The 26,245-nt window shown below is 41.2% G+C and overlaps 2 protein-coding genes across 4 annotated transcripts in view; both read right to left on the reverse strand.

Moving 5' to 3' along the window:
* The window catches only part of Synpr (synaptoporin), a 317,060-nt gene that overhangs the window by 70,268 nt on the left and 220,547 nt on the right, over nucleotides 1-26,245 (reverse strand). The gene's annotated exons all lie outside the window — the stretch shown is intronic.
* Nucleotides 18,223-18,822, reverse strand: LOC121455265 (60S ribosomal protein L11). The gene has a single exon (XM_041662904.1). It carries the CDS (start codon nucleotides 18,805-18,807, stop codon nucleotides 18,271-18,273), a length of 537 nt encoding a protein of 178 aa, XP_041518838.1. The 5' UTR covers nucleotides 18,808-18,822; the 3' UTR covers nucleotides 18,223-18,270.

Consider the following 26,245-nt stretch of genomic DNA (forward strand, 5'->3'; position numbering starts at 1 on the left):
TATAAAATCCCCATCATTCATCTCATTGTGAAGAGGAGCCACAGAAGGAGGTCCAAAGATGTGAGATTTTTTTTTATATGAGAACATAAGAGTACCCACCATAAAGCAGGGGGCTCATGTTTCCTATGTGAGAATACGGGAGTACCCACCATAAAGTAGGGAGCTGCTGTTTTTGTTGCCTGCATATATTTCTTTCCTGAAGATCTACATGCTATTAGAGTGGAACACCAGATCTAGATTTAATCAATTAGCATATTTTATCCCTTGAGCTTAAAGATCTAAAGATAGGCACACTGGATCCTGCTACAGGAAAATGATGCCAAAAACTGAAGGAAACTTGGAGAAAGAAGAAAAATTATTCTAAGTCCTTTGCCGTGTCCCCAACATCTAGCACAATACTTTTTCCATGACAAGTGTTCAAGATATCGACTTTGGCCTAGTTTCCTCTCAGGTGACACCTCCCAAATGATCCTTAATTGGAACAGGCATTGGGTGCAGAAATATGTATGGCTTTATCAGTTTCAGGTAATCTATTTCTTTCTCTCTTTGCCTTCTCTTATCTCTTTGCCCCTATCATGTGTCATGTCTCTAGGTGTTCCTAGTCACTGAATATGATTTCTTGACAGGGCATGTGTTTGACAGGGAGATGTTGGATATATTACATTTTTCGAAATGGGCCTTTATAAAAGAATCTTTAGTTTTACATTTCTGTATTTAGCTTATATTAAGAGCCCAAATCTTGAGAAAGAAATTTCACATGTAGCCTACCCGCACCAGCATTTATATCCTAGATCCTGAGCCAAGAAACTTGAACCAACTCGGATCAAGAACATGAGCAGGAAAAGGAAGGACTGTGAAAGAATGATATGTTGAGCAAGATTCAATACTCAATAGATTTGGCACCTTCATTCAAGGGAAAATTAAGATGTCCGTCTGAAATCCACGTAAGTAGCATAGGTCCCTTGGCCTACTCAGATCATAGAAAGATCATACAGAATGGCAAAGGCCAGTAGATTGGAAGTCTGAAACTTGGGTTGCTTAAGATTCCTAAAACTCTATGTGAAGAACTGTTCGCTTTCCATGTACAATTCCTCCACGTACAATTAATCAGGTTTCCATGAGGACTTTGAGAAAACTTGCATTTCTTCTTCTTTTGTCAAGACTGAATCCAGAACTAAAAAAATAAAATGACAGCAAAATGACTCTGTTTCTTCAAATGTGCTTTTCTGTGATTCGCTTGGCCCCTTCTTGTGAGCAAGATAAAAGCCTCACATCTACACTCTACCAAACTAATAGCTACAGGCATCAGAGGCTGTAAGGGGTGCAGGAGGTCCTGAGTGAGCGAAGCCCGGAGTGAATGTGTGCCATTGACATAGGCAGAGCTATCTCAAGGACCCCAGAGCTTCAAAACCATGGGATAAAAGCAAAGCTTTCTTCTTGGGGTGTGGGGTAAAGGAGCTGAAGCTCAATGGAAATGGCAAAGCCTTCTTCTGTGTCAGAGCGTGAAATTAGCTCTGTGCAGAAAATGTCCACTGTATCTTGGAAAACTGGTCCCTTACAGAGACTGCTTCTTCCAAGATTAGCTAAACCTGTCTCCCTAACCCAGATGTATACCAGAACTCCTGCCCCCTTGTTTGTTTTTATTTGGATGTAATAACTCCACCCCTTCATTCAACTGTATGCAATAACCTGACCCTTCAGTTCTAAGCCAAAAAAAAACAAAACAAAACAAAACAAAAAAAAAAACCAAAAAAAAACGAGCTGAGCTTTCCAAGGTGCTGAAATTTCTCCACTAAGAGACCCAACCACCCCAAACCAGCAGTTTCAGCATCTCTGTGTATGTTCTCTTCATTTCGCCACTGCTCTTGTCAGATAGATACATTCCTGAAGCCTTGGAAGGATGGACAAGAGGTCAACATCCCTTTCAGTTCCCCTAGGAAAATCCGAATTGGGTGTTGTGCATTCTTAAAAACTGTTACAGAGTCTAAGAGGAGGCTGTGCTACTTGATAGGCAAGGGTTTGTGCATGTGTGTGCATCCATGCATGTGCTTGTGTGTGTGTGTGTGTGTGTGTGTGTGTTGGGGGTGAAAAGATGTAAAACTTCATACAAACCTCACTAGTGGTTTTTCATTGCATGGAAGGGTCTTAATACAAATAACAAGAACAATACAGGTCAAATCTTTGTCTCTTTTCCCTACAAGATATGATGTGGATCCTTTCATTTCAATACTTATAATGCCAAAATTAAAATAAATTTATTCACAATGCATAGTTGTTATGAGAAAAAACATACTTATATGTGATATTGCATGTCTTATTTCATAGGAAGGATTTACTCTGGATAGTCTCCAACCTCAACTCCAATCTCAAAACACATTAGCTTGGAAGGATCATCTTTGGAAAATAAAGCAGGACCTCTTCTCCAAAGCAACATATTCTTAGACCCAAATTTTGAAGTCAAGATACCTTTAATATATATATGGTTTAGCTTAGAAGCCCCTAGAATCAAATATCTCTCTGCAGTCATAAAATTCAAAGAAAACACAATAATATACATAATTCAGACTCTCTCTGTATATTCCATCTTTACGTGGCTTATTTTTCTTTATTTCTTTAATCTATGACTGTCTGTACTCTCTTATATTATTTTTACTGTCTCTTTAAAGACTTTGTTTTATTTTTTAAAACTATTTTTATAACTGTCTATACACTTTTTTCTCTCTCTCCCAAGCCTACATACATTTATCCCATACTGTGTCCCACTCAGAGGTCTTTTTTATCTGAATCTATCTTTATTGTGTATCTGTAATCATTTTCTAAATGCTAAGTGGCATGGCTAGGACTAAGGCTGCTTTGCCTTTGTGCCCCACCCAGTTCACAATGGCCGATGTATGTTCACCACCAGTGCTGTGAACCACACTCACAGCTCCAGCTCCAGGGATACAGTGGGTCTATATTGCCATTAAGCAATTTGTAACATGCTTATCACAGACCCCATTTAAGTGCAGGACCTCCCAAAAGAGCCAGAGTTCATGATAACAGCATGAACCAGGAAGTTGTCATTTCTTAAAGGAGCCATACTTCTGCCTGTAGCCTACAAACAGAGCCTATCTGAAAAATATGTGGCTACCAAGAAGCTGTGTTTAACTCTGCTCTTTTGTGTCTATAATTCTTTCCAAAACTCTCTCAGCTTTTATGTGGATGTAGTTGCCCCACGTTGGGCACCATTTTGAAGGTAGAGACCGCTCATTCATTTCCTGGCTGTCCAGACCTGAATAATAACACCGAAACTATATTAATTACAACACTGCTTGGTCTGTTATCTCAGGTTTCTTACTAACTAACTCTTAGATCTTAAATTAACCCATTTCTATTATTCTGTGTATTGCCATGAGGAGGCTGTGGCTTACCAGGTAAAGTTCTGGGATCTGTCTCCTTTGGCAGTGACATGGCATCTTCCTGACTCTGCCCCCACTTCTCTCTCTGTTCTGATTTCCCACCTGGCTTTGCTCTGCTAAGTCATTGGTCTAAATAGCTTTATTCATCAAACAAAAAAGCAACACATATACAGAAGGACATCCCACATCACTTTTTGATGACTTTTATACAATTTCTGGTATCTTTGTAAGAATATTAATGTTATATTTTAATCCATATCATAAAAAACATAGAGACTCACAACTGCAAGATAAGAGACTACAGAATGTTCGGTCCTAAATGGAACACTTATATCATATGCCCTTCTCCCAAAACTTAGGGATCACTGTAGAAGAGTGGGTGCAAAGATTGTAAGGACCAGAAGAAGTAGACAATTACAAGGAAATGATATTTTGTGAACACAATAGGATAGCTGCCCATATGAACTTATAGCAGTTCTCACAGCATGGATAACCTGAGAAAGTTTAAGCAAGTCAGAATCCGATCATGGATTTGGAGGTGGGCACAATGTCTTATTCCTAGATGAGGAGTGAAGAGATGGAGAGTTGACTTTCTTTAAGAGTGTGTCGCCTGGTAAGTAAACCATGGTTCAATAGAGGGTCATACATCCAATTGTATAGGGACAGCACAAATTGTACTTGACGGGTTTTTAAATGAGACATAAAATTAAGTGGCTGGCGGAGTATCTGGGAGGAGCTGGGGGAGAGAAATCAATATGATTAAAATACATTGTACAGAATTCTCAAAGAAAGTAAAGAAAATTAAAAATTTCAATAACTACATGAGTAATTTTATTCAAAATTTTTAGTGTCTGTTTCCATTGAAATCTCATGTTTTTCTTATTATAGCTTGTGAAATTTGTAAATTTGCATTCTTGCTAGTCACAAGTTTAGAACATATCTGTATAAAAGCCTCAACTTATGTTAGAAAGCAGAGCTCGAGAAAATGAGCCACAAATCGGGTTTATTTATAAAAACTGTCTCACAATTCTCTTGGTAGATTGTTCTTTGATATGGAATCACCCATCCACTGATGACTACTACAGTCAATATATTAAATATAAACAATGAGATACAGTGTTGTGTATTGTTTTCAACAAAGCATAAGCTTCAAACTATAAAGCAACAGATGTTCTGACAGAGTAAGGAGAACAGAATTAGGCAGGAAAAGCCTTTGCCTTTAGCTTCACAAATGACTGGACTAGGTCAGGAACCAGGCTAGATTAGCTTTGCTTGTTTCTAAATCTCCAGATTCTTGCTTGGGTCTCTACAATTTACCAACACCATGCCACTTCCAGGAATAATTTGACCATCAGTTATTATACAAAGACAGAACGATGCTCTAAAGAGTGAAGAATAGGGACAGAGCAAACACCGTACAATCAGGATAGACACCCATGTCAATCAACAGCACTGGTGAACTGTTTGACTAGCTGCTCCACTTGGTGGCATAAACTGACTGCTGTCTCTCTCTCTGCTTTTGTACCTGTAGCTTGGTTGGAGTGGTTCTGTCTCGTGTATGTTCCCTCCAGGCTCAGTGAAAAGTTGTCTTTCAGTATAGAAAGCCTTCTCTATTGTTGATGGCAGATGCTCATGAAGGCAAGTAAAAACATACTCCCAAAGGGAGTTTCATCTGGAAACTGCCCTAAAATCACGTTAATCAGCGGAACAGAATAAACACAGCCGTTATCAGACCATGAAGGGGTGACTCTGGTTGAAACTACCTTTTCTTATGTTCTTTCCTCTTATAAATGCAATCTCTAAGAAGCCATTTTTCCCTTGGTCTATTGTGTATACTGATTGTAAGTGTTTGGATTTGTACACAGAAAAAGTATTATAAATTACTGTTATATTTGTGTGTACATTGATAATTTTGGTGTGGTGACAGGACAAGGAAATACTGATTTGAAAGGACAATAGTCTGAACAAAATTTATTCACTAGAAGTTCTAGTGAATCAAGAAACCCATGATTCAAATCTTCATATTGTTTGTTTCATTGATAACCAAAACTAGGTAGTCCAATGAATGGGTTGGGATCTAAAATATGGGTAGTTAATTGTGCAAAATATCCCATGTAGTTAAAAAAAATTCTTGCTCTTCAGCAACTCAGTACAACTTCAAACACTGAAGAGTGAGGTGAGTACCTCAGATTTATAATGCTACAGTTCATCATAGTATTGATCTCCACAGGCATTTGAGGTCAATATTTGAAAGTATGTAAGATTTAAATAAAACATAATTTGGTCACCAGGAAAATTCCAAGAAGTCATCAAATCTTGCACCTTTCAAGAAGAGCCATTCTCTCATTCATTTTCTATCTTTGAACATTCATTTACTTACATCACTGCCATTAGGAATGCCAGATATTGCAGCTTCCAAACACCAAGATAAATATCTCAAGAAGTCCATGTAAAGGTAAATATTGATATAAGTGATCATGGAGCAGGGTTTGTGCTAGAAGGGTAAAAACCCTAGGTGATCTGGTTCAAGGTAAATATAGCTGTATATTTAACACTTGGGTAAAATGTGCAAATATTTTTCAAAGCGGTTGTACTGTCTACAATGTGAGGAAAGCCAACTTTTCCACCATGTTGCCACTCTACATATTTTCTGTCTTTTCCTCTTTAACTGCCTTAGTGATACCCAAGTGTACTTTGTGTATTTATTGATTCATTCTTTTGGTCTCAGGTAGTCCAGGCTGTCCTAAAACTTACATGACCTAAAAATATAACCAAGAGTGACCTTGAACTCTTGGTCCTTCTCCCTTTATCTCGTGAGTCATAAGATTACAGAAGATTACAGTGTTCATAGCTCTCCCTTGCCAGTTGTCCTTATAATACATAATTTACATAATTTGCATAATTCCCTAATGGCTAATGGTGCTGAGCACACTATAAATGCTTTTCTTTTTAAATGTATATTTTATTTGAATGAATATTCATTAATTTAAAAATTAAGTTGTAAATACTCTTTCAGCATTCAGGGTACAAATTCCTCTTCGGATATATGATTTGATTTTTTCCCCCAGTTTGTGGGTGTGGGTTTTCGTTATTGTGTCATTTTCTTAATAATGACCTTGAAGAACACTTTTTTAAATGTAGTTACAAGTTATATAGTTTTTCTATTGTCCTTTACACTTTGGTAATATGTTTAAACAGCAATTGACCAACCAAATATCATAAAGGTTTATGTCTATGTTTTTCTAAGAGTTCTATAGGTTTTTATCTTCTATATTGTTTATGACCCATTTTGAATTAAGTATATAAAGATGGATTGAGGCAGAGAGTTCAGATTTATTCTTTCTCTTGTCTATACTTAGATGTCTGAGCATCATTTGTTGTTAATATTATTACTTTTATTAATATTTAAAGGAAAATTTTCTATGAAGATTCATTGTATTCTTGTCATCAATCAGTTGACCATAACAACAATTATTTCTTGGCCTCAAATTCAACCCAATTGATCTGTATATTGGTCCTTATTCCAATACACATTGTTTTAATAATTCTTTCTTTAATGTTGAAGAAATACATTCTACCTCTACTAATAAGGTGTTCCAGAGGCAAGTAGAAAAAAGGGTATAGAGAAACATTGTCCCCTGAATTTTGTCCTCCTAAAACAACTGTATACCTTTTTCAGAGTCACTAGAAGCAATAATTACCCACTTTATTCTACCTCAAAGCCCCTCATTTTACATTAATCTTTGTTCTTGCCCACAGAAATCTTATTGGAAATTATATTTTAGACTCATATTTTGAAATTCACTAAGCTTGCAGTTATTAAAGCCTGTTCATAAGGTTAAAGAGATGGCTCAGTAGGTATAGTGATTGCTATACAAGTGTAGAGACTGGAGTTCGGATTCCAGCACCCATGGAAAAAGTCAGATAGGTGCCAGATCCTCTGGGATGGGCTCACTAGATGTGAGCTGCCATGTGAGATGTAACTGTGAATGAAACTTAGACCCACTCCAATAGCAAACATGTGCTCTTAGCCATTGACTTGATTCCCCAGCCCATGTTCCCCGTGTTCTTCCTTTTTAATAGAACTTTGGTTTTCTTTTGGAAAATTATATATATATTTGGTTTTTTGAGACAGGGTTTCTCTGTAGCTTTGGTGCCTGTCCTGGAACTAGCTCTTGTAGACCAGGCTGGCCTCGAACTCCCAGAGATCCGCCTGCCTCTGCCTCCCGAGTGCTGGGATTAAAGGCGTGCGCCACCACTGCCAGGCAAGGAAAATTATATTTTTTATATAATTTTATATAATTCCTTTATCAGGAACTCTTCCCTTGTCAGACACCAACTGTAGAGTGACCTGATTCTTTAGTGACTGCTGTAGAGATGGGGTAGTAGTTGTATCTAATCCTGCTTATGCTGATAGCTAGATTTGAATCAAATGTGGAGGCCCAAAAATGTGAGCCTGTTTTACCTTGTCTGAAGGTCAAAGAGTCTGAAGTTGCTCAAAGTTGTTGACAACAACTATGGCTACACACCCTGACCTAGGCTGTGGTTACTTGCTGTTTTTGGCCCATAGAGGTAGATCATCTCCACCCTGACCAAAGGCCAGAGAATTCAAGCATACTTCTGCTTCTTCTTTTGAATTAAGAGATTTGACCTTGGGCAGGCTGCCTTCAGGATACTTGGTCTAGGGCGGGTTCACTGCCTAAACAACAGAATGCTTTTCTCATGAATTAATGGCTTGATGTCTCAAAGAATTGAAACAAGTAACTGTTCAGTTGTCCTTTGTATCATGTTAAAGTAGTATTTTGTCTTCTTCCTCCTATTATATTGGGGTAGAAAAGTGTATGAAAAATTAAACAGGCGTAAACTCAGTACTCAAAACTCAGAAGTCAGAAGAGGAATTAAGCATTCAGGATCTGCCGAGTGGCCCTCCCGATGCTTTCCTATGTCTCTCTGATTCTTTCTCGTCTCTGTTCCTCCCACCCAACTTCAAATTCCCATGGAAAGCATGAATCCACCCTGGCTAGGGTCACGGAAGTAGTCACCCTAAAAAAAGTGGCTCCCAACATGTGGCAGCCCAATGTGGCGTGGCTCGTGACAAGTAAAGTCATTGTTTAGAATAAATGTGCTTTGAACTGCCCTTTCTTCTGTATCTTTTGAGGGCCTGGGTTTCCAGTCTTCTCTTCCATCATGTGGACTTCATATAGTTTTCTCTGTCTGCTTTGATGACCCCAAGGCTGTTGTGCTATTTGTAGCCTTAAAGACTCTTTAGAGATGAAATCTATCCACACTCCTGGCCATTTTCAGACTCTCTAAAACAAGCAGAGATATTCAGTGTAAAAATTCCATATATATTTATTTGTTGAATGTTTTTACTCTCCCAAAAGATTCACCCTTATTTCTTTTGAACTTCCCTTACTCTATTGATATTCCAGAATCTCTTAAATATTTCAGAACATTTTTTCAAAAATTTAGACAAGAGCTTGTATAAGAGGGAGTGACATTTGATAATGACAGAGAAAAACCACAAAATACCTTGTCTATTTACATCTTCAACTTCTTTAATACATATCTTATTGGATACATTGCATATCCTGTCCCAGATACTAAAAATAAAGAAATGGCTAAGACAGAGTCTTGTTTCTCCCAGTGCTTGGAATCTGGCTGAAAAAAACGAGACACAGAAATAACCACAATGCCAGAGAGACTGACTGCCGTGGTAGACAGTCAAGAGTGATGGACATAGGAGGGGAGGTGATTCATTTAACACAAGGAGGATTGGGAGAGAGTTCAGATGAAATTTCAAGCGGACTAATCCTCCTGTGAGCAACTGTCTCTAGGAAATGGAGCTTGTGAAATTAAGTCTAACCTGTAGAGGATAGTTTATTTACGCTTAGCATCGTGTATTAGAATTTCTACACTTTATGCCTTCTTGGTCAGTGAACCAAATGACTTAGGACAGGCCTGAGCACGTAAGGATGTCAAATACTGTGAGTTTGAGCTTGACTTGACTAAAGCGTAGTTTTTAGTGCATTTTTCTTTTCCTTCTTTCCTTATTTTAGATGCAAATGGAGCTTAGTAACAACTGACCTTAGGCTGGGTTGGGGTCAACCCATTCCTTGGCAGCTGTTCATAGGCCTTGAACTCTCTTGTGTCTGCTTTATGAGTGTGTTTCATCAGAGATGTTTGTAAGGACAGTTCTGTAGAATGTTTTTTCTTTTCCACGCTCTATCACAGCCTGTCATAAGGCCTCATTTTATTTTTTTTATTATTTATTTATTAAAGATTTCTGTCTCTTCCCCGCTCCTGCCTCCCATATCCTTCCCCCTCCCCCAGTCAACTCCCCCTCTCTCATCAAGATGATGATGTAGAAGCTAATTTTAGAAATGGTTCCAGGTACCACCCCAGGGCACCCGCCGAGGTCTCTCACCCGCCGCCACCTCCCACCTTGCTGGAACCCAAAGAGCCCTCGGGTGGTCGGACCCGACTGCCCCTCATGGACCACCAAGGTCGCCCACTTGGTGAACTGTGTCAGTTTACTTAAACCATTACACTGAGGCCTTGTTTTTCACTTTTTTTTTTAAAGTGACATGGATGCTCTGTTATTTTGTTCAGCTGTTACTGCTACCAATACACACCATACTTTTATTTACTGGTCTTCTTATATAAGTAGATATTTACAGCCATGTATATAATTTGTGCTTTCATCAACTTGGAAAAAACTATCCTTGTTTGCTATGCTTGGTTGACATTATACAGAAATTAATAATCTTGTGGGTCTAGAAACATTAAAGTTACTTGTTCACATTTGTACACAGGTAGGACATTAAAATAAGTATACAAAATCTTAACTATGTGGGTTTGATTGCAGAAACTAAAGACATATCCTCTCAACCATGAAAAGTGACCATAGCTACCACATCCAATTAGATGTTTGGATTTATCTTCAAAAAGAGACAACCAGGACCGGACCCAGGGGCTTGTTTCCAGATGCCATGAAAATAGGCGCTCATTTCTTTTTTTAAAATATCCCTTTTTCTACCCACATGTGAAGCAGCCTTTCTTCTTCAGTTTGGCAGAGAAATGGCTCTGAGTTAAACTGGGGTGGACAATCAGTCTGACAAACCAGGCTTGGGAAGCTTATTATTACTCATGGCTATCCTCACAGTGCCTTTGTGTGAGACGCCCCTTCTGTACTGACAAATTCAGATACACTGGGAAGGCGTGTTATTCTCAAGTGCAAAATATTGTGTACCCAGGTGACAATAGATAAATTCATTTATCTAGCCAGAGAATAGATAATTGAAAGCAAGCAAGCTCTTCTTTAAAAATAAGGCTCAGGTTTTCAAGGAAGGTAGCTTAATTTAGTAAAAATAATTTTCCCACTGCCTTTTTCACCTCTTCCAAATTCACATTATAGATAGTCATTACATTTGTTTTTCCACTGGGCCAGAGCACAGGGAAAGAAACAAAGGCCACTGGGGAGAAAGGTACTGCTCGTCCCATTGTATTGATGCCTGCGTGCTGTGCCATACTTTAGCAAACACCTGGTGGCTTTCCAGGATGGCACAAAGTTCCTCCTAAAAGCACACTGACAAGTACCACAGAGATTCTAGTGTGCTTTCATTTCTCGAATGCCTAAATTTACAGCTCAGGGCAGCGACTTCCAGAATGTTCAGAGACCTTTGCATAATTGGCATTTAGGAGTTGTGTGGCGATGTGGCTGTGGCTCGGAAAAATCAATACAATGCTTATGACTATTCTACAATGTATTTACTGAGGCCTGTGACAGTCTTCTGGGTTCCCCAGCTGCTATTTGATGACATGGTCTTTTTATTTTATTTTGTTTTAGTTTACCAAATTTTAAGCTTGGGACTTGTTGGGTTTTTAGTATCTCCAATATTTTTCAAATGTTTTCCTATCGTTGAGTCCTTTCTGCCCAGCAAAGCACCAGCATTTAAGGTTGCTGTTAGATTAGAACCTATTTGGAATTTGAAGTTCTCTTCTGACTTTAAGGGTAATGTTTTGTGCTCATCTGGCTTCTCTTGTATACAGCCTGGAGAAGACACCGAGGCTCTGTGGCTCCCATCTAATCCAATAGGTATTGACGCTGGGGGTGTATGCTTGACTCTATGGAGAACCAGGGGGTACCATGGTGACTGACGGAAGGAAGACACAGGCCCTGGAGTCAAGCATCAAGCCACATATTCATCCTTATGTGTAGGTCAGTCTGACTGGAATGGGTCAGGCAGGAGGATTGGGGGTTCTTAAATTCAGATCCTCCATTAACTAAGCTGATAGTGGCAGTTTCTTTTTGCAGGCCACTTCTGCAGGCATACTATTTCTCCAGGCACTAGAAGAAGTGGTAACTCCAGACATCCAAAACACAAGTAAGAGAAGGAAAAGCACATAGATCTCTAGCCAGACCTCACCCTGAGGAGGGCGCTTAGAGAAATGGCATGGGAAGACCAGGGCGGAACTCAGCTAAGGTCAAGGGAGGTTTGCGTGTTGTGAGAATTTAGTGTGAATGAAATTGTGGCTTCCATTTCCTGTGTCCAAGTAACAACTGTTCTTCCCCACAAAAGCAGCAAGAGGGGTTAGTGAAGAAGGGCAATAGGCTTGCGTTTCCTAGCCAACTTTAGCATTACTCTGGGGATAGAAATTTGGGGGTGGGGGATCGAATCATGGGCTGCAGAGAAAGACCTCTGGCTGCCAGTTTAAGTAGGGAATGACCTTGGGTCTCCCAAGTTGCTGCCTCAAAGAATAACTTCATGGGAGCACTAATTAATATCAAAGTAATTAAATATAGAAATATATAAAATTATTCAATGGGAGGACTACTGCATCCTATGCACTCCCCTGAACGTTAACGCTACAGTCATCACTAAAAGGCTTGCGCCCATCCTTGGTTCACACACCTGCTTAACTTTGTTTAATTCCGTATTCCCTCAAGTTTATCTGATTCCAAATTAAGGTTGCATAATAGCCATTAACATTCTGTTCAACACATTTTGATTTAAAATGGAATGTTAATGAAGGGAGATCAAGGGAGAGACTTCATGGATCACTGGGAGAGAGAGAGAGTAAGAGAGAAGCCATTTCTTTCCAATAGTTATCTCCCACATGGGGGTTTTCTTAAAAATCAGATATTAGCATATGAGAAAGAATGAAAGACCGGCAGCACCTTCTGACCCAATGAGAAGGGAAGGGCATTTCTCCATGCATTATTTAATGTCATAACATCTTCCCAGGAAACCTCTGCTCCATTCTGTAACTCAGCAGAGACCTTTGATAAAATTAAATTGGATATTATCTCTGAAGTACACTGGGAAAATGAAGTGCCGTGTTAACTCATACTAAGTTTTAAAATGAGGACCCTGAACTCATGAGCTTGGCATACGGGTACACGACCCTATTGCAACACGGCAGGACAGAGCAATAGGAAGTAATAATACTCCGTCAGGGTTTGCAGGGCTCCAACCACAAAGCAGCAAGGCTGTGCACACAGCTGTCTGGACCTACCATCTGGGATACTTTTTTTTCCAAGATGAACGGAAAGAGCCAGCCTGGACTCTTGATGCTCAGACAGGATATTTGAGCTTCTGGTGTTGCTGGGGAAGCTCTCTACTCCAGAGTTTCTCAGGGCTCTGGCAAGGCAGTGCCAGCAGTCTCCGGGGTGTTCTCAGAGACAGATATTCCTATTTTGTGCAAATCTAGGGCAGCTCTGGATGCCTCTCTGGGCTTCCAATGGGAACAAGACAGAATTTCCTTTACAAAAAAAGTGTTGCATTGTTTGTAATTTGGGAGCATAAATGTCTCCAGAAGCCTTCTGTGGGGATGAAGGTACAATCACCCCCCGTGTCTTTGAGGTGGTGGCTGGGGAATATGGAAGTTAAAAAAAAAAAAATGTTCCCCGTGAGAAGGTCTGTGTGAGTTTTCCACTACATCCACCCCGAGTGTCCTGTTATCTTGCTTACCCGCCATTGTGCTTTGTGTGTTTCCTATAGCTCTCCTTCGTTCTGCATCACACTGGCCTGCATCTCTGTCCAGCGAAAGGGCCAAGCCTTTGAAGGACTTCCCTCGGGTGAGCCTCCTGATTGTCTCCAGCTGGAGGAGCACTGCTCCTCTCTGGTCTGCTTGGACTTGCTTACAGCATCTTCCACTATCATGAGACCATGGCTGTCTTTGAGGAGTATGCCTGGAACCCTTCGAAGGTGAGACCAGGCTCTTTAGAGTGTGGTCGCTCCTTCCTCCAGCACTGAGCACAGAGTTAACATCCAGGAAGTGACAGCTGAACTTAGTGGAGATGGAGGAGTCTGAGCATACCATTCAGGGCCTGGGTGGCATCAAGGTGCTGGCATGTGTGGAGTGAAGGGAGGGGTCCAGGGAGGAGGCCACAGGTGGAAACAATAAGACAGGATGACAGCCCTGGAGTACCAGTTGTATTCTAACAACAACTACGCTATGATATCCACATCATGTCTAAGCTCCAGCGACATAGGCTCATTTCTTTCTCTCAGCCTTGCATGTGTGAAGGCACATTGGCAATTCCCAAGGTATCAGTACTGAGACCCGGAGAGGGAAGGGGTGTATCCATCATCTCCTATGTTTTCTGGTCGTCTTCTCCATTCTTCATGGCAACTGAGGAAGCCGCCATCTTGGACTCCCTAACCTACCCTCTGTCTTCTGGTCTCTAATGCGCTTGGCGAACTGGAAGCACCATGTGACTTTTGAGTGGAAGGAACTGTGGCCAACACCAGCTCAAGTGATTGCTTGAACTGGCATCCTGCCTCTGGCAGACTGGCTGCAAAAGCCATTTACCAAGGCTCCAGGAAAATGCTACCACGTGGCAGTTACACCAAGCCACGTGGTTTCCAACCTGGCTGTAACAACCCACTTCATGTTTCCACCCATGTATTTGGAAAGTGCCTGACTCATGACTTTATCTTCTTTGTTGCTATGAAGACTTCCTGAAACTGCTTACATGTCAGAACATGGAATCTTGGGTAACCGAAATCTGTCTTTTTTGGTCATGGTCACTCTAAATGGCTCCAGAAAAAAAGTCTGTCTCTTACTCCCTTTGACTTGAGAACTGTGTTTTTTTTAATTTGGTATCTATACCTGAGTAGATAAATCTAGATCAATGAAAGATACATGTGCCTATGTATACATGCTATGTGCATATCTATCTGTATGTATATAAAAATTAGAGGTGGTTATCTCAGTATAAAACTTGAGGGAATTTATACTTTCTTCTTGCTTCACAGAATTTTCCTAAATTTGTCTGCCAAGTCTTCTATTTTAGAATTGAAGATGTCATTAAGGAATACTCTGCATTTATTTGGGGGTAATTATAATACACTTGACTATTATAAATATTAATTAGTATCAGCCTGTAGCTAGGGGTTGAAGCAAAGGATTTTTCTTGCAGTGTGGTTGTGCAAACCTAAGTTTTCCTTGACACAGTTTGTTTACAGTCCAACATACGACAGTGGGCACGTGAACAAACAATGCTAGGCTGATGTTTGCCTCTGGGAGAAGGAAACTTTAAAGACACTAGTTGAGGACATGCGCTCACGAGACAGAGGATACAGCTCTGAAAAATTCTGTTACACCCATGAAGGACTCAGAAAATTTGAGGAGCATTCATATTCAAAAGAGAATAACTAATTTAAAACTATTTTTAACAATACCGTTGTAGAAAAAAGACATTATCTCTTTAAAAACATTCAAAACTCCACAAGGTGGTTATTATTATTGTATCATATTTAGAGGCAAAATTAAGAAGGGTTGAGAACCCTCTCATGGTTCTGCAGTGGCATGGTTCATTATGGGAGAACTGTACCCAGAAAGTGGTTTCAAAGCATAAGAGCTTGTCTCCCAAGGTACGTCAGTTCTCTTGCTCATTCAGTGGTAGTAGACACTGACTATTAGTGCAGTGTGACAGTACAATGAGGTCACAGGGCCGGGCAGGTGGCTCAGAGGGTCAGGGACTTGCTGTGTGAGCATAAGGACCTGAGCTCACATCTCAGCACTCATGTAAAAAAGCCCCACATGGCAGCATATCCCTGTAATCCCAGCGCTGGTGGGGTGGAGACAGGAGGATGCCAGGGTTCAGTGGCCATCCATTTTATCCAAAATCATGAGCTCCAGCTTCAGGAAAAGACCCAGAGATGAAAAGCAAAATGTGACAAGAGTAGCGGAAGATGCCTGACGTCAACTTCTGGCCTTAATATAAACACACACACATATTCATACACACTCATGTAGGGCACGCACAACAAATAGAGAAACATGTGGTCGTCGTAAAAAGTGAGGGTGTGCGTGCCTGTGGAATGGGGGCACACAGGCAGGTGGTGCAGGGGAGGCAACCATAACGGAGAGGCCAAGGGAAGACTCTGGAAGAGAGGTTGTTTTAAGGGAGCTGTAGAAGCAAAGACTTTTGGAAAGTGTGGCAGCAAGAGACAATGGTATGGGCAAAGTCCCTGTGGCCCTGAGAGTCAAGTGCTTCTGAGGAACTGTGGTAAGATACGACGTAAGAAATGCTGGTGTGGTTTATTTCCTATTTATTCCTTACTGGATGAGGTCATTTTTTAAAATAAAAATCAATATTCAACATTTTCCCTTAATTATTTGCCGGCCTATGGGTGCACAACGGAGGCATCTTTCATTCTTGACTTTTGGTCCTATCTAGGGCAGATTATCCATGTCTGTCATGGACATATTCTTTAGCTGCCATCTTCAGGAAACTATCTCTGGCCTCTAAAGCGAGGAGATGTCTTTTTCCCCTCTAAATGCCACCCTCCTTACGCCCACCTCTCTCATATAGGTTGCTCTTTCTCTCGCTATCTTTCTCAGTCTCTAGCCTGCCACATTTTGAGCTCTGTGCCTGGTTTGTGTAGCAGCCCCTTTTTTGCACTGCTCGGTGTAAGCCCAGTGCAAGCTCTGACAGTATTTACTAAAGAAGTCATTGCATATCGTACACTGCATTCCAGTCAGAAAAACAACAGCTAGCAAGAACCTGAGTGTGCACGCACCATAATTAAAGAGACAAATTGAATCATGGCAGTTCTTGGGCTTAGGGTGTATTTTTGACTTTTCCATAACAAATTCTGCTCATTCACCTTTGGGAAAACATATTGTAATGGAAATGGAACACATTAATCCAGACAACTTGAGGAAAGCCATGCCATTTATTAACCAAGAATGACTGACAGTGTCAAAAATGAAAATCACGAGGGTATAAAATGCCATCAGTGTAGAGGGGAACAGAAGGGGAAAAGAGAGAAAGAAGGGTGGCAGGATTCCCCGCTCAGCTTCAGGTCTACATTGTGTGGCCAACCTTCCACACCTGTGGGTTCTTCTCAGAGGGCTCCCCTCAAGGTAGGGACTCAATAGTTACCGGTTATCAAAACTATGCTTATTTAACCCTAAAGAAAGTGCTGCATGGTCTCATCTTTACAAATGGAGACAAATCTGCTTCTTTGTTCTATTCAATTATTTTTATTTTATCTTATTTCTTTTTAATAACCTTATATCTTTGGTATCTCTCCTCCCCCAACTTCTTCTGTGCCCTTCCCTCTTAAATGCATAGTCTCATTATATTTCGACCTAAAAATTGACAACTCCAGTTGCTATGCCAACATGGATGGAAAAATCTCACCAGGCCCCACCTTTAGGTGAAGAGCTATGGGTAATTAGTAGTTGCTGATAAAGGGTAAATCACCCTTTTCCATTGCAAGCCCCCTGACATGTTATCCAATGCTAAGTGGTCAATCTTCTCTTTCTTTCTTGCCTAAGTCAGACTTCTCTGCCTACCATGTAGACTCTGAAATCTGAGACATAGAATCCTTAAAAACCCAGGTTGTGAGCACCAGGGGTCAATGTGTGCCTGCTCTCTGCTTGGATATTTGGAATTAGAACTCAGGGGTCTCAAAACTGGCACCAGTAGCATAGTATTTAGAGGACACTAGAAATGAGAAAGACTTATCAACCACAGATATGCTTCTTATGAAGTCTACCTTCATTCTCCCTTCATCTCTCTGGTCTTTCCTAAAGAAAAGATGTGTGTGTGGTGGGTCCATGATCAGGGATGTGGGTGATTCCAAGGTACTTTGGCATTGATATTGTATGTGTCCATTGGCTTATAGAACCTCCCTAAGTTCTGAGACTCCTTGAGACAACTGCTACACATATTATTTTGTCTGTGTGTTTGTACATGCATGATACAGTGAATGCCCAAAGGCAGAGGAGAAATTATTGTCATCTGCCATGTATTTCTAAAGAATTGAAGGCCTTTTTTGGTGTAATCATTTAAAATTAAATTTATGAAGTGGCATGTGTTTTTGTGGTACCATGCATAGCAAAAGAAGATACTATTTCATTGTCTACCCCCTCTTATGTTTTCCCATAGAAACTTATTTAATGAATGATTTTATCCAATTCTTAAGATTTTCTTCATGATTATCCACTGAGGTCAAGTTCAAGTTCAGGATCTGTTGAGCATGAATTTGACAACACAATGATTCTCCAAATAAGCATGAATACTCCCTTGATAAACAGGGACAGAAGTTGAGGTTTACAGTTGAGATTGGCTCTAAGGCTGTCTTTCCGTGCCTGTAACACTTTTGCCTTTGCTAAAAAAATGCAAATATGAGTTTTTGAATCTTAAGCTTGGCTTGCAATACACCCAGATCTAGAGATTCAAAATGATTAGGAATTTAGTCCATACCATATGGACGTAGCTCATTTCTAGGCTCACAGGTTATGTTTCCTTTGAGTCAGAATATGACCTTCTCCCAAATCAGGTCTTGATTTATGGGAAGAATTTTTTTTTTTTTTCTGAGAAAAATTTTATTGGCCTTTTGGATAAAATTTATTTGCCAGGAAGGATGATCCCATCGTACTTCTGCTGGAACCAGCGCATGGCTTCCTCTTTGCTGATTCTGTGTTTGGCCCCAATGCAGCCTGTCCTGCGCTTCTTGTCTGCGATGCTGAAACCTGGCCTGCCCAGCACCACATAGAAGTCCAGGCCGTAGATCCCAATGCTTGGGTCATATTTGATGCCCAGGTCAATGTGTTCTTGAATCCCAAAGCCGAAGTTCCCAGTATCTGAGAAGTTATTTTTCCGCAACTCATACTCCCGCACCTTCAGGCCTTTCTCCAGAATCTCTTCTGCCTTGGCTCCACGGACAGTACAATGAACAGCAATCTTTTCATTTCTCCTGATGCCGAAGGACCTCACGGTGTACCTAGCTTTGGAAAAGACAGGTGTCTGGCCTGTGAGCTGCTCCAACACCTTGGCTGCCCGGGTCAGTCTGTCCCCGCTCTCCCCAACACAGATATTGAGGCAGAGCTTGCGGATGCGAAGTTCCCGCATGGGGTTCTCCTTTTCACCTTGATCTTGCGACATGATGGAGAACAGGAAGAGAGCGGGAAGAATTTTTTTAAGGCAGACTGAATAACATCTCATCCAAAGGTTTGTGTGTGTGTGTGTGTGTGTATTATATACTATATATATTATATATATTTTCAGGAAATATATATATATATATATATATCTTAAGTAAAGAGAGAAATATTTTAATATACCAAGGGTTCTAATGAAAACATGAGCCATGTGTAAAACAAGAGAAAAGTTGCTTTCAAATGACTGCAAAGTTGGCTGCATAGCAAATTTTGAGAACTAAGGACAAGGACAAGAGTATCAAAGGGCTAAGGTGCTTCCTCACTGCTCAGACATTGCATCTGAGAAGCTACACTGCACTCTAATGTATCGGGGAGGGCCATGGTCATAGTCTCTTGACTTCAAGCAGGCAAAAGTGAATCTAGGTTACCTGCTGGTTAAATTTCTCTGCTATGTACTAAAGGTGACTTGTTGGTCCCAAGTCTGCTGCTGGGCAGCAGTAAGTCAGCACTACTGCTCTCTCTTCCCCTTTATGGTCTCACTTCTAATTTATGTTAACACCAGGCTAATACTTCTAGAGACCCATTCTTCAAAGGTAGAGATCTCGATTTTGTTTTTTTCTGATGCCCTAAGGCTACAGGACCTTACCAATAAGTCACAGGAAGTTCTGAACATCTGTAGAATCCCACAAAAAAACCCACATTGGCATTTCCAAAGCATACTAAGCCAAGAAGGCAGCGTAATGTCATCTATCAAAAGTGAGTGGTTTTCAGAGGAGAGGCACCTCAACCAGCAATGTCTTTTCAAAATCAACGGTGTGATTCCATGCAGTCTTCTGGCTATCTTTGTGAGTTCTCAACATGTATTCCTACAAACCAATAAATTTAACTTTAGATTTTTATGAATAAAAATAAGCAGGGATGCCCCAAAATGATGATGATTATAGAACTATTCATACTTGCATATTCATTGCTGGGACTAATTTAGTTGATTAAAAATCAACTAAAATTCACTGAGGGGGATTAAGTTATGATTAGCCTATATAGGAGGTAGCCCTATGATCCAAAGGATGTAAAGGAAAAAAAATCATTTAAGTGTTGAGAATGTGATGGTGGTTTAAATGAAAATGGCCCCCAGAGTCCCACAGGGAGTGGCAGGCATTATTAGGGGGGTGTGACCTTGTTGGTGTGGCCTTGTGGAGGAAGTATGTCACTGGTGGTGGGCTTTAAGGTTTCAGATGCTCAAGTCAGGCCCAATGTCACTCTCTCTTCCTGCTGCCTGCTGAGCCAGACATAGGATGCTTGGCTACCTCTTCAGCTCCATGTCTGCCTGCAGGTTTTCTTCCATGATAATTTTGGACTAAACCTCTGGACTGTAATCCAGTCCCAAATAGTGTTGTCCTTTATAAGAGTTGCCATGGCCATGGTCTCTCTTCACAGCAGTAGAAACCCTAACTGAGACAAATGTACTGAATTGAAAACCAGTTTAGGAGATTTCTATGATTAGGCCAAGTTTTCTTCTGTCTGCAGAAACATTAACACAGTGCATATATACACATATACACACAAAATTTGGAAGATATAAATACCTGTAGGGCTTTATATGCCTTTCTGAAGTATCTGAAATCTGCATAATGATTTTTGAGTTGATTTGCTAATAAACTCATTAAAAAGTCTCCAAGGCCCTGACATTCCCTAACATATACTAACATAACTCAACTTTCTGTGTCATTTTTCTCAGGCTCCAATACTTGGATATGCTCCGATTTCAATTAACAGTCAACTTAGGGAAAGAGCTTCGCTCTGCCCTGATTCTTTTTCCATTTAAGGAAAGACTTTCATTATCCACACCCACCCAACGAGGAGAGAGAAAGAATAAGAGAAAAGAAGCTGATTAGGGCGCAACCAACACTTTATGACAACAATTATAACAACCCATTAACACTGAGACCGCACCTCCCATCGTCAATGTTGTCTCCGATATTATCTAATTAAGGAAAGTGGGGAGGACAAGGACAAGAGTGAGATTTAATCTCTGAAGCACAAGGGGGTCTTTAGATAACGAGGAGATGTAGACAGCAGCAGGGCAGTAACGAGAAATGGCTGAGTCTGACATATCCTGGAGTCTGACATATTCATGGAGGTTTGGAGCGCTGGAAGCAAAGTGCGGAACTGAAAAGACAGAAGAGCAAGGACAAAGAAAGCGAAGAAAGGAGAATTGCTGGAAAATAACCAAACAGGTTTGTTTTTGTTTTTTTTTTCTAGAATCCCACACCCTCAATCCACTCAACCATGCAGTTCAAGTATTGGAGTGCACCTGCATTCCCATGACTGTGGGGCTCAGTGCAGAACAGCAGCAACCCAAAGCACCGGGCCTGCCACGCGTGAATCCTGACAACAGTTATCTCTGTAACAGAGGGAAGCTATCAAACATTGGATTACAGGCCTTACCCGGGAAGCCTTAAAGGCCTGCCAAGAGCCTGCCCCATGATCAGTGTAAGCACCGATAGCAGGGGCACAGGAGACACTCTCAAGGGCTAGGCCCTTAGGCCCTGGGATGAGGAGGAGGCTATTCCTCCGCTGGGAAATACGAAAATGAGCAAGGCAGATTTTATAACCTGCGGTTCCACGGTGATCCAGTTCCTGTTAACCCTGTCCCGGTAAGCATGCTCACTCCACGGTCTGCCTATTTGGATAGCTTCACTCTCAAAACATACAACACTTCCTTCAATTCAGTCTGATCAGCCCTCACAGCTCCGCACATTCCTCCATAGAATTTACAGGGGACCTTGAATGAGAGATTATCTTTCCAGGCAATAAGAGAATTCAGAAGCATGCTTGGCAGTGGCCAGGTGCTGGAGATTCAAACGCTAAAGGGGCGGGGCTCCCCCTTGGCTGCAGGGTAGCGCTTTCTCCGAATGGGTCCATTTTCATGACCTCCCACAGCTTGCTCGGCCTCCCAGCCAGTTTAAAGCTGTGATATATCATGTCTTCTGAGAACAGGCAACTAGGCACCTGTTGGTCTTTCCCTACCACCGTGAAGACCCAGCTGCTCATTTCTATGAGCTTTCCCGCTCCCTGGGGAGCCATACATAGAAGAAGCCAGCCAGGTGAGGAAAAGTCGCGTGTAATAAGCACACCTGTGCACTTCTGACAACAATTGAAGATCAGAGCTGAGCGAACTAATAGGGAAAATGTTCACTGAATTTCAGCCATGTGACTTGCGGCAGCAGCGGTGGGGGAAGTGTCAGTAGGAAGGGGACCAGTGTGTAGCCAATACTAGGCACATTCAGCGGTGCTTATGAATTAAATATAAAAGGCTTAAGTTTAGCAAAGTGTTCTGCTGGGCTTTCAAAGGCTCTTAATCACCATAAGCATGGTGGATGTGACTTTCTTTGCCAGTTTTCTTTTCCTGTCCTCTCTCCCTCCTATCCGTCCTTTATTGGGCCCTTCCTTTGGATGTTTAGCCATTTCTCTCCATGCATAACTTCTGAAGTTCTTTATCACATTGGGCTGTCAGAGAGGAGAATCCATCCAGCCCCCACTTTGTTTATCTCCTCAGCTCTTGCCCCATCTTTCATCCATGCTTCTCTTGGGGGTGCATGCACAATATCTTTGAGGTGTAAACTAATTTTGTCATTTGTTCAAACAAAGCTGGCACGATAAAATAAAATCCACAAATTCCATGCAAGCTAGAAATCGACGCCGTGTGCTGCAGGACTTCAGGTGGGTGAACCCAGCACGTCTGTCTCCTTGGGTGTCTGCGTTTGGCTACAGTCAAATGAGAAGGTGCAGAAGAAGCAAACAAAACCTGTTGTTTCAGTTTCCTAGGGCTGCCACAACCAATGCCCACAAAGTGGGTGTCTTCAAACAACAGAAATTTCTCCGGTGATAATTCTAGGGATTAGGTACCAGAATCAGAGGCATCAAGGAGAATCTGTTCCATCTCTGTCACCCAACCTCTGAGGCTGCCAGACGGCTTTCACTTGGCTTGTAGATGTGCCACTCCAGTCTCTGTATATCCTCACACGGCCTCCCTGCTGTCTATACGTCTTCCGTTCTAAGTCTTAGGAAAATGAATCTCCACGGGATAGATTCAGAAGCTCCCATACATCCAGGAGGCGCTAATCCTGAGAGCTTTAACATAATCACCCATGCAAAGGCTTCATTTGCAAACCAAGTCATATTCACAGGGTTAGGCCCCAGACACATCTTCTGGTGGCCAAGAAGCAGCCCACTCTGCCAGTGATTTCTCCAGTCTCTGTCATATTACCCATGCTAAGGTTTAGAAATAGTATGGACTCCATCCCCTTGCCCTTTCTGGCTTTTAGATTGTATACTCTGTAGCGCTGGGCTCCTTCAAGTTTGGTAACGGCCACTGGCTGAGCTCCACTCCCATCAGTTTCCTTTTCCCGCTTTCAGCATCAAGTTTTCTCCTGCTTTGCTCCCCCACCCCTTTGACTTATAATGTGTCCGCTGATCACTTTGGGCCTACCCACTCAATGCATTTTATCCCTCTTTTAATTCCACTGGCAACCTAAATTTTCCTCGCCTGCATCAAGCAACTACGTATAAGTTCCAAAGGTTAAGAGTTAGACTTCACTTTGCATTGTCCTGCTTGGGGTGATAGAGATATTTGTTATCAATCTGGAATAAATACAAATATGCAGTTTCCAGGACATTAAGAAATCTTCAGGCTGTGTGAAGCTGGAGGCACCTGCACAGGAGGGGGCGTGGCCTAAAGATAAAAGAGAGATGAAGGAGAAAGAGGCTGTCCTGTAGAAGTCCCTGGATCCTGCCATTTATGCAGGGAGCATACCTCACCCCAAGATGATTATCTAAGCTAAGAAATTACTTCTATTTTTTTTAAAGCTGTTGTTTTCATTCTTTCATTTATATAGCCTGCTAATGTGTGGATATGTATACATGTAATGGTATAAATTAGACATGTGCATGATGATTTGGGAGAATAGAATTCAGCTGGAAGCTGTAGCTTCCATTTTTGATATGATATATTTGTATTGCTTGAATATTGCACCATGAGCTTGTACTTCTGCCATTTTATAGATGTATCATAAAATGTATGTCCCTGCAGGACTCTAAGGCCTAGCATAGGCGATGGAAGCCTCCAAATTTTCTCTTTTATTTGATACTTTTAAATACCACATGAGTCCGTTCAAGAGTCAACAATTAGAAACTGCTTCTTGGTCCTGATAACATGCTTTATTCTTTAAGAAAAGCTATTTAGATGGCACCATGGATGATGAAAGGCTCATCCTCAGAGACAAACAAAGGATTGATGGGCTCTTCTCTGTTGACCTGACATCCCTGCCCAGATCCTCAAGGAAGCGTGGAAAACACGGGTTTTTCTTACTCATCTTCCTTGTGTCTATGGGACTATAAATACTCACATCATAGGGATGTGACTTGAAAGAAAAGAAGCAAAAACAAGTGCTCTCCTTTCCCCCAGCAAAACAAAGACATGAAAGGAGCCTAGATGCTAATGGGTAAGAACTGGACGGGTAAGAAATGGACAGGTAAGAGTATGTTAAAAATCTTCCTGCCGGTCTCAGCACAATGGGCTGCCCTACATTGATTTAAATCCCTTCCTCCCAGTCTTACAAGGCCTTGTACAAAGAATCTCATCAATTTCCAGGAGGCATGCTGATGCTACCTTCTTGGAAAAGGACCTCTGAGCATCCCAGAAAATGAGGAGGGGCCTCAAAAGGGACCCTTAAGCCTGTCAGCTCCCATAGACAGTCCATGACTCTCAATGCCTACAGGACATAAAAAATCATTGTCCAACAGCTACACAGTCATCTCGACTCTCCCTTTGACCCCAAAGGACCAGGATCCAGAGGCCTTGGGCTGAGCCCAAAAATCTACATTTCAACAAGCAAGAAATCTGACCAGACGCAGGTGCTCACACTTTCAGAGGAGAGGCAGCCCTCACCTTCTGCTCCATCATCACCTTTTAACTTACTCAACATCTCTGTTCGGACCCTAAAAAGCAAAATCACAGGCTTCCTTACACGTTTCCGTCTTCCGCTCTTTCCTGGTGTCTTGAGAATAAAGAACTGCTATGGGCACATACATAAGTGAGGGACTATTATTGATGATAAGTTAAAACACAAATAATCTCATACTGTGTTACAAGAATAAACAGAATCTACACTCTCTAGACAAACATAGTCAATTTCCCTAATATGTTAAATTCACTGAGCTGTGGATAATTATTCAAGTTTTAGGGAAAGACAGAATCAAGCTGTATTGATCTTCTAGACTTGTGAAAATGCATGGCCCTGGGCTGCCTATGTCAAACCCCGCTGGTTCCTACTGCGATAGTCTTACTCTCATGAAGCAACTCATTCATACTTCTGATTTTCTTAGGTGGGACCCTGGGGGCTGCCTCCTTGGAACCAGGCTTTGAGGATCTCAGTCATGTGTTTTTGTTTATAGCTGAACTGGACATGAGCCTAATAAATACCAAATAAATACAAGCAGAGCATGGTTTTAAATTCTCCATTGTTCTCTACAGTTAAAAGTATCTGTTAAAACCAAAGAATGGGTGGAAACATCACACAGTGACAGGAGACATAGATTTGAATGGAGGTCCTGCCTCTTTCAGCAACCAGACCTTGAGAAACACTGACTGGACCAGTCGGGGTCCTCTTGTTTAGCTCTCTGCCACATTTATCTTTTAAATATCTTTACTTTTTTGTTCTCCTTAGTTCTTTTTGTTCATTCTCTTCTATCACTACAATCTCATTCTTAAATATCTGGCCAAAATAAGCCAGTTTCTATTTATTGCTATGCTTATAGTACACATGACAATATTCTTGAGTTACCTGATGAAAGGAGGCAAAGAATGAAGAAAGGTATGGAGGGAGGGAGGAAGGGAGGGAGGGAGGGAGGGAGGGAGGGAGGGAGAGAGAAATACAAAATACAGAGGGGGAGAGGTTGTTAAGAGAAGAAATTAAGGAGGTAATAACATCACACTTCACATACTAGTATGTGAATAAATAATAAATAAAATAGTTCATGTGAAAATTGATTTATAATGTAGTTGCCATTTTTAAAAAATCTTACACCAGTCAGAATGGTTAAGATCAAAACCACCAATGATTGCTTTTGCTGAAGAGAATGTGGGGTAAGGGGAACACTCTGCCATTGCTGGTGGGGATGCAAACTTGTACAAGCACAATGGACATCAGTATGGTGATTTTTCAGAAAATTGGGCATCAACCTACCTCAGGACCCAGCAATACCACTCTTAGGCATACACCCAAAGGATGCTCAATAATACTACAAGGACATTTGTTCAACTATGTTCATAACAGCATTATTTGTGATAGCCAGAACCCGGAAGCAACCTAGATGTCCTTCAAATGAAGAATGGATTTTAAAATGTGGTACACTGACACTACTCAGAGGTAAAAAACAAA

The sequence above is a fragment of the Microtus oregoni genome, unplaced genomic scaffold, assembly GCF_018167655.1.
Source record: "Microtus oregoni isolate MIOR12 unplaced genomic scaffold, Mior012 000013F_ref0000133, whole genome shotgun sequence".
NCBI lineage: Eukaryota > Metazoa > Chordata > Mammalia > Rodentia > Cricetidae > Microtus > Microtus oregoni.

Coding starts and splice junctions, on each gene's coding strand:
- LOC121455265 (XM_041662904.1), bottom strand. CDS start 18,807: ATGTCGCAAGATCAAGGTGAAAAGGAGAACCCCATGCGGGAACTTCGC.